Genomic DNA, 10,000 nt, shown 5'->3' with positions numbered 1-10,000 from the left:
ACATTCCTCGTAGTCAGGACAACAAAAAAAAAGTTGATTTAAGAACTTGAAAAATTCCCGGTTTTCCCGAAATTCCTGTAATACCATTTTTCAATTAAAAAACTGTTACTACTTCAACAGTTCTTGACCGATTTAAACAATTCCAACACCAACCAATTCAGCTCATTCAGGACATCCATGCTCCTAATCATTTTCCAAAAAATCCCGCTTTGCCCAAAATTCCCAATTTTCCAGGAAGTTCCCATTGAAATGAATGTGACCTTTTTCCAAGTTGCACAATTCCCACATTTTTCAAGCTATTCAAACCATTCCAACTTCAACACATTCCACTCAACCTGGACATTCAAACTATAATGTTTCCAAGTTCCAAAAAATTCCAGGAATTCCCAGCTTTCCCATTTTTTCAAACCCTTTTTCCTGCCGACTACCCCTTTCACATTTGTCAACCCACTTCAACCGTTCCACCGTCGAATCAATCCTCTTAATCGGGACAAAAAACAAAAGTTGTTTTTTTGAACTGGAAAAATTCCCGGTTTTCCCTATTTCTCAATTAAAAATGTTACTACTTCAACATTTCTCGACAGTTTTGAAACATTCCAACACAGACCATTTGTACTCATTCAGAAAATTCAGAGTTTTTTAGCATTTTCAAAAAAAATCCCCCTTTTCCAGGAATCCCCAAATTTCCATGAAATTCTCATTGAAAAGAATGGGAATTTTTTTTCTCTAAACTTATATCCAACCTTTTTTAGTGGGATGACTCCTTTCACATTTTTCAACCCATTTCAACCGTTCCACTGTCAAAACATTCCTCTTAGTCGGGACAAAAAAAACACGTTGGTTTAAGAACCTGAAAAATTCCCGGTTTTCCCGAAATTCCGTAGTACCATTTTTCAATTAAAAAACTGTTACTACTTCAACAGTTCTTGACCGATTTAAACAATTCCAACACCAACCAATTCAGCTCGTTCAGGACATCCATGCTCCTAATCGTTTTCAAAAAAATCCCGCTATTCCCAAAATTCCCAAATTTCCAGGAAGTTCCCATTGAAATGAATGGGACCTTTTTCCAAGTTGCACAATTCCTACATTTTTCAAGCTATTCAAACCATTCCAACTTCAACACATTCCACTCAACCTGGACATTCAAACTATAATGTTTCCAAGTTCCAAAAAATTCCAGAAATTCCCAGCTTTCCCATTTTTTCAAACCCTTTTTCCTGCCAACTACTCCTTTCACATTTGTCAACCCACTTCAACCGTTCCACCGTCGAATCAATCCTCTTAATCAGGACAAAAAATTCCCGGTTTTCCCTATTTCTCAATTAAAAATGTTACTACTTCAACATTTCTCGACAGTTTTGAAACATTCCAACACAGACCATTTCAACTCATTCAGAAAATTCAGAGTTTTTTAGCATTTTCAAAAAAAATCCCCCTTTTCCAGGAATCCCCAAATTTCCATGAAATTCTCATTGAAAAGAATGGGAACATTTTTTCTCTAAACTTATATCCAACCTTTTTTAGTGCGATGACTCCTTTCACATTTTTCAACTCATTTCAACCGTTCCACTGTCAAAACATTCCTCTTAGTCAGGACAAAAAAAACAAGTTGGTTTAAGAACTTGAAAAATTCCCGGTTTTCCCGAAATTCCGTAGTACCATTTTTCAATTAAAAAACTGTTACTACGTCAACAGTTCTTGACCGATTTAAACAATTCCAACACCAACCAATTCAGCTCATTCAGAAAATTCATGCTCCTAATCATTTTCAATAAAATCCAACTTTTCCCAAAATTCCCAAATTTCCAGGAAGTTCCCATTGAAATGAATGGGACCTTTTTCCAAGTTGCACAATTCCTACATTTTTCAAGCTATTCACACCATTCCAACTTCAACACATTCCACTCAACCTGGACATTCAAACTATAATGTTTCCAAGTTCCAAAAAATTCCAGGAATTCCCAGCTTTCCCATTTTTTCAAACCCTTTTTCCTGCCTACTCCTTTCACATTTGTCAACCCACTTCAACCGTTCCACCGTCGAATCAATCCTCTTAATCAGGACAAAAAACAAAAGTTGTTTTGTGAACTGGAAAAATTCCCGGTTTTCCCTATTTCTCAATTAAAAATGTTACTACTTCAACATTTTTTGAGCGTTTTGAAAAATTACGACTCCGACCATTTCAACTCATTCCGAAAATTCAAGAGTTTTTTTTCGCATATTCAAAAAAAATCTCTCTTTTCCAGGAATCCCCAAATTTCCATTTTTATTTTTGATAGTTCGTATGTCCAGGATGAGTGGAATATGTGGAATGGTTTGAATAGGTTGAAAAATGTGGAAATGGTGGAAGTTTCATTTTGAATGGGAAAAATGTCCCGGAAAACCTGGAATTCTGGGAAATCTTGGAATTTTTTGGAATATGTCAATTTGCTTTGGAGCATTCACACAATTATTGTGCTTTATGCTAGGTTCACACCAACGGCGCTTTGACGGCGCTTTAAAGCGGCATGCAAAGTGGCGTTAAAGCGTAACAAAGCCTGATTAAAGCGTGAGGGTCGTAATGGATCGTGGAACAGCTTGTAGTGAAGATCGCCAAAAATTTTTAAACGGTTTAAAAAAATTTGGCGCTCTGTCAAGAATGGAATAAAGCGCCGAGAGCGTATCAAAGCGTGACAAAGCTCAGCAAAGCTTGACTCAAAGCGTAGGAAAGCTTAACAGATCTTGGTTCAAAGCGCGGACCCCAGTCTACAACTACAAATAGGAAGTGACTGTGATATTGACTAGTGACATTGAAACTTTATGTAAAACCAACACAGGATTACAAATCCATTCTCTTTTGCATCGTTGCCTTTTTTATACGATGATCATTGTTTCTGTACTTCTGTGAGTTTGCTGTTTGATATTACAGTTTGACATTACTGTCTATAATTTTTCTGTATGAAAATGTAAACAAAAATGGTTCTTAACTTTCTACTTTGTGGACAATGTTGATCCACTCTCTTGTATCATCTCATACAACATAATGTACCCTTTGCCATATGAACCCCACATTATGTAACCTGATTGGTGAACATGTTGATAACATCTTCCTTAATAATAAAGAGAATATGTTACGTTTAAAAGAAATGCCTTTTATTATTGTCAACTAGCATAAGAAATGAAAGATAGATATGTATTAAGATGACAAAGAAATAAAAGAAATGAAGATATAAAACATAATATAACGGAAAAAAAAGAGAAATTGAAAAAATAAATGAATATAAAAAATGTGTGAAAAACAGTTTTTCACATTTTTTTTTACTTATTTGTTTATCATATTTGTCTTTTTTATTACATTGTGTTTTATCTTGTATATAATAAAACAAAAAGAGAAATCAAATAAATAGATAAATCTAAAAAATGTGGGGAAAACTTAGTATACTGAGTTTTTCACATTTTTTGTTACTTATTTGTTTATCATATTTCTCTTTTTTATTACATTGTGTTTTATCTTGTATATAATAAAACAAAAAGAGAAATCAAATAAATAGATACATCTAAAAAATGTGGGGAAAACTTAGTATACTGAGTTTTTCACATTTTTTGTTACTTATTTGTTTATCATATTTCTCTTTTATTACATTATGTGTTTTATCTTGTATATAATAAAACAAAAAGAGAAATCAAATAAATAGATAAATCTAAAAAATGTGGGGAAAACTTAGTATACTGAGTTTTTCACATTTTTTTTTACTTATTTGTTTATCATATTTCTCTTTTTCATTACAGTATGTGATTTATCTTGTATAGAATAAAACAAAAAGAGAAATCAAATAAATAGATAAATCTAAAAAATGTGGGGAAAACTTAGTATACTGAGTTTTTCACATTTTTTTCTTATTTTTTTGTCATATTTCTCTTTTTCATTATATTATGTGTGCGCACGCAATTTATTCATCAAATTCACAAAATAATAATCGCATCAAAGTGTAATAAAGTTCAATAAAGCGTAATAAAACGTATCAAAGCGTGATTTAAAGCGTATCAAAGCGGCATCAAATCGTGAGGAACGGTAACAAAGCGGGAAAGAATTCGTATCAGAGCGTATCAAAGCATAACATTACTTCGGAGATCGGGATATTCATGGAAAAATTGACAAAAATGACGGCGCTTTGCTCGCCGCTTTAAAGCGCGGCAAGCGCCGTTGGTGTGAACCAGGCCTTAGAGATATTTGGATGAAGATCAGTATCCAATAAGCTCATACTTCATTATTTGTGGTTTCCCAGCTAACTGTGTATGTTCATACACAGTGTGGAGCCGCTCCCCTAAATGAATAATAGCACCAGTACATTTCTAACAAGTATTGTTATCAGTGATGTGCGGATCGATACTGAAATATCAGTACCTCCGATACCACATCTTTATGCTCGACCGATCTCGGTCGCTATGGTAACCAGCAATGGATCCTTACTTGGATGTGGTGTTTCAGTCGTGCAGCTACACTTACCAACTTCAATAAATACCTCTATCACAGAATGGAGGCGGAGCTTAAGCGATGAGTGGAATGTTGAGCGCAGTGGGTGTGGTGTGCGTTACAGGCGGCTGCGTGCGTCCCAGGCAGAGTCCGCCGACTCCAGGGTCTGGATTTGGATCCCATCAGGGTGGATCTGCTCGCCGTGGTCAAGCCTGCAGTGTAAGAATGTCCTACGTCATTCTCGCGAGGGGGAGGAGCTTAGAGGCGACACTGATGATGGTCGTGCTTCTTCCTGCTGCTGCAGACTGTTGGTGCAGATGGAGGACGACCAAGGAATGTTGACGTTTCAGGCCTCCGCCGGAGATTTACTCGTAATGGAAGCAGACCAGGTCAGGGATACACCCTTCAGAATGTCAACACATATATATATATATCTATATATAGATATATATATATATATATAGATATATATATATGATATGATATGAGAATGTATTGTTGTGCAGGTTACAGTGCAGGAGTTCAGCGACATGCAGACGTTCCTTCTGAAGAACCCGACTGACATGCCCCTGCGCTTCAAGCTCAGCACTTGCTCGCCATTTTCAGTGTCTCAGGTCCTCCATCGAGGAGAGACCAGCACCTCGGGGAAAACCACCTCTGCTGACTCGGACTCTGTGCTGCTACAACCGCAGAACAGCACACAGGTGCCAGCAGCACACGCTATTGGTGCACAGCTGCTGTACTTAACTTAACTTAACTCCTTCATTGATTGGTGCACAGCTGCAACTCTTAACTTAACTATTTCATTGATTGGTGCACAGCTGCTTTACTTAACTTAACTTAACTCCTTCATTGATTGGTGCACAGCTGCAACTCTTAACTTAACTATTTCATTGATTGGTGCACAGCTGCTTTACTTAACTTTACTTAACTCTTTCATTGATTGGTGCACAGCTGCTTTACTTAACTTAACTTAACTCCTTCATTGATTGGTGCACAGCTGCAACTCTTAACTTAACTATTTCATTGATTGGTGCACAGCTGCTTTACTTAACTTTACTTAACTCTTTCATTGATTGGGGCACAGCTGCAACTCTTAACTTAACTCTTCATTGATTAGTGCAGACATTTAACTCTTAACCTAATTCTTCATTGATTAGTGCAGACATTTAACTCTCAACTTAACTCTTTATTGATTAGTGCAGACATTTAACTCTTAACTTAACTCTTCATTGATTAGTGCAGACATTTAACTCTTAACTTAACTCTTCATTGATTAGTGCAGACATTTAGCTCTTAACTTAACTCTTCATTGATTAGTGCAGACATTTAACTCTCAACTTAACTCTTCATTGATTAGTGCAGACATTTAACTCTCAACTTAACTCTTTATTGATTAGTGCAGACATTTAACTCTCAACTTAACTCTTCATTGATTAGTGCAGACATTTAACTCTCAACTTAACTCTTCATTGATTAGTGCAGACATTTAACTCTCAACTTAACTCTTCATTGATTAGTGCAGATATTTAACTCTCAACTTAACTCTTCATTGATTAGTGCAGACATTTAACTCTTAACTTAACTCTTCATTGATGGGTGCAGACATTTAACTCTTAACATAACTCTTCATTGATTAGTGCAGACATTTAACTCTTAACTTAACTCTTCATTGATTAGTGCAGACATTTAACTCTTAACTTAACTCTTCATTGATTAGTGCAGACATTTAACTCTTAACATAACTCTTCATTGATTAGTGCAGACATTTAACTCTTAACGTAGCTCTTCACTGATTAGTGCAGACATTTAACTCTTAACATAACTCTTAATTGATTAGTGCATAAATGTAACTCTTAACTTAACTCTTAATTGATTAGTGCATAAATGTAACTCTTAACTTAACTCTTAATTGATTAGTGCATAAATGTAACTCTTAACTTAACTCTTCATTGATTAGTGCAGACATTTAACTCTTAACTTAACTCTTCATTGATTAGTGCAGACATTTAACTCTTAACTTAACTCTTCATTGATTAGTGCAGACATTTAACTCTTAACTTAACTCTTCATTGATTAGTGCAGACATTTAACTCTTAACTTAACTCTTCATTGATTATTGCAGACATTTAACTCTCAACTTAACTTCATTGATTAGTGCAGACATTTACCTCTCAACTTAACTCTTCATTGATTAGTGCAGACATCTAACTCTCAACTTAACTCTTCATTGATTAGTGCAGACATTTAACTCTCAACTTAACTCTTCATTGATTAGTGCAGACATTTAACTCTCAACTTAACTCTTCATTGATTAGTGCAGACATTTAACTCTTAACTTAACTCTTCATTGATTAGTGCAGACATTTAACTCTGAACTTAACTCTTCATTGATTAGTGCAGACATTTAACTCTTAACATAACTCTTCATTGATTAGTGCAGACATTTAACTCTCAACTTAACTCTTCATTGATTAGTGCAGACATTTAACTCTTAACTTAACTCTTCATTGATTAGTGCAGACATTTAACTCTCAACTTAACTCTTCATTGATTAGTGCAGACATATAACTCTCAACTTAACTCTTCATTGATTAGTGCAGACATTTAACTCTCAACTTAACTCTTCATTGATTAGTGCAGACATTTAACTCTCAACTTAACTCTTCATTGATTAGTGCAGACATTTAACTCTTAACATAACTCTTCATTGATTAGTGCAGACATTTAACTCTCAACTTAACTCTTCATTGATTAGTGCAGACATTTAACTCTCAACTTAACTCTTCATTGATTAGTGCAGACATTTAACTCTTAACATAACTCTTCATTGATTAGTGCAGACATTTAACTCTCAACTTAACTCTTCATTGATTAGTGCAGACATTTAACTCTTAACATAACTCTTCATTGATTAGTGCAGACATTTAACTCTCAACTTAACTCTTCATTGATTAGTGCAGACATTTAACTCTTAACATAACTCTTCATTGATTAGTGCAGACATTTAACTCTCAACTTAACTCTTCATTGATTAGTGCAGACATTTAACTCTCAACTTAACTCTTCATTGATTAGTGCAGACATTTAACTCTTAACATAACTCTTCATTGATTAGTGCAGACATTTAACTCTCAACTTAACTCTTCATTGATTAGTGCAGACATTTAACTCTTAACATAACTCTTCATTGATTAGTGCAGACATTTAACTCTCAACTTAACTCTTCATTGATTAGTGCAGACATTTAACTCTTAACATAACTCTTCATTGATTAGTGCAGACATTTAACTCTCAACTTAACTCTTCATTGATTAGTGCAGACATTTAACTCTCAACTTAACTCTTCATTGATTAGTGCAGACATTTAACTCTTAACATAACTCTTCATTGATTAGTGCAGACATTTAACTCTCAACTTAACTCTTCATTGATTAGTGCAGACATTTAACTCTTAACATAACTCTTCATTGATTAGTGCAGACATTTAACTCTCTACTTAACTCTTCATTGATTAGTGCAGACATTTAACTCTCAACTTAACTCTTCATTGATTAGTGCAGACATTTAACTCTAACATAACTCTTCATTGATTAGTGCAGACATTTAACTCTCAACTTAACTCTTCATTGATTAGTGCAGACATTTAACTCTTAACTTAACTCTTCATTGATTAGTGCAGACATTTAACTCTCAACTTAACTCTTCATTGATTAGTGCAGACATTTAACTCTCAACTTAACTCTTCATTGATTAGTGCAGACATTTAACTCTTAACTTAACTCTTCATTGATTAGTGCAGACATTTAACTCTTAACTTAACTCTTCATTGATTAGTGCAGACATTTAACTCTCAACTTAACTCTTCATTGATGGGTGCAGACATTTAACTCTCAACTTAACTCTTCATTGATTAGTGCAGACATTTAACTCTCAACTTAACTCTTCATTGATTAGTGCAGACATCTAACTCTCAACTTAACTCTTCATTGATTAGTGCAGACATTTAACTCTCAACTTAACTCTTCATTGATTAGTGCAGACATCTAACTCTCAACTTAACTCTTCATTGATGGGTGCAGGTGCAAGTTTCCTTCCACTGCTCGCTGTCCCTCCTGGAGCACGCGGAGACGCCCAAAGACCAGCTTCCCCCCGGAGTGACGCAGGTGACCAGTGAGAATGGATTCAAGCAGCTGAGGTTCCAGGAAGACCTGATCATCCACTACAGCAACAACAGCCTGCAGGTCTGAGGCTGCTCTTCTTCTCCCTCAAGTCATCAAGTTGTTCAAGGTGATGGTTTGTGCGCAGGCGGTGCCGATCTGCACACACTTGAGGCTGGCGTCTCTGCGGCTGTCCTGTGACGCCATCAACTTTGGCCTCTGCCTCGTGGGCCAGACCCAGAACAAAGAAGTTAAGCTGTACAGTGACGGCTCACACACGTACTGGAACGCAGTCATAGGTACTTATCACCCACACGTACTGGAACGCAGTCATAGGTACTTATCAATCACACGCACTGGAACGCAGTCATAGGTACTTATCAATCACACGCACTGGAACGCAGTCATAGGTACTTATCAATCACACGCACTGGAACGCAGTCATAGGTACTTATCAATCACACGTACTGGAACGCAGTCATAGGTACTTATCACCCACACGTACTGGAACACAGTCATAGGTACTTATCAATCACACGCACTGGAACGCAGTCATAGGTACTTATCAATCACACGTACTGGAACGCAGTCATAGGTACTTATCACCCACACGTACTGGAACGCAGTCATAGGTACTTATCACCCGCACGTACTGGAACACAGTCATAGGTACTTATCAATCACACGTACTGGAACGCAGTCATAGGTACTTATCAATCACAAGTACTGGAACGCAGTCATAGGTACTTATCAATCACACGTACTAGAACACAGTCATAGGTACTTCTCAATCACACGTACTGGAACGCAGTCATAGGTACTTATCAATCACACGCACTGGAATGCAGTCATAGGTACTTATCAATCACACGTACTGGAACACAGTCATAGGTACTTATCAATCACACACACTGGAATGCAGTCATAGGTACTTATCAATCACACACACTGGAATGCAGTCATAGGTACTTATCAATCACACACACTGGAATGCAGTCATAGGTACTTATCAATCACACGCACTGGAACACAGTCATAGGTACTTATCAATCACACATACTGGAACGCAGTCATAGGTACTTATCAATCGCACGCACTGGAACGCAGTCATAGGTACTTATCAATCACACGTACTGGAACGCAGTCATAGGTACTTATCAATCACACGTACTGGAACGCAGTCATAGGTACTTATCAATCACACGTACTGGAACGCAGTCATAGGTACTTATCAATCACATGTTCTGGAACGCAGTCATTGGTACTTATCAATCACACGTACTGGATTGCAGTCAAAGATACTTATCACCCACACGTACTGGAACGCAGTCATAGGTACTTATCAATCACACGTACTGGATCGCAGTCATAGGTACTAATCACC

The 10,000-nt window shown here is 36.5% G+C and overlaps 1 protein-coding gene across 1 annotated transcript in view; it reads left to right on the top strand.

The window, feature by feature from the left end:
• dlec1 (DLEC1 cilia and flagella associated protein) overlaps nucleotides 1-10,000 on the top strand; it is a 71,242-nt gene that overhangs the window by 59,620 nt on the left and 1,622 nt on the right. The window contains exons 32-36 of the mRNA XM_062020659.1: nucleotides 4,581-4,675; nucleotides 4,761-4,845; nucleotides 4,963-5,160; nucleotides 8,539-8,700; nucleotides 8,765-8,915. Of these exons, the coding sequence (XP_061876643.1) occupies nucleotides 4,581-4,675; nucleotides 4,761-4,845; nucleotides 4,963-5,160; nucleotides 8,539-8,700; nucleotides 8,765-8,915 (691 nt within the window). The remainder of the gene's footprint in view (nucleotides 1-4,580; nucleotides 4,676-4,760; nucleotides 4,846-4,962; nucleotides 5,161-8,538; nucleotides 8,701-8,764; nucleotides 8,916-10,000) is intronic.

This window comes from Entelurus aequoreus, linkage group LG15 (assembly GCF_033978785.1).
Source record: "Entelurus aequoreus isolate RoL-2023_Sb linkage group LG15, RoL_Eaeq_v1.1, whole genome shotgun sequence".
Lineage (NCBI taxonomy): Eukaryota > Metazoa > Chordata > Actinopteri > Syngnathiformes > Syngnathidae > Entelurus > Entelurus aequoreus.
The sequence above is the reverse complement of the archived record's forward strand: the minus strand, read 5'-3'. Positions and strand labels throughout refer to the sequence as shown.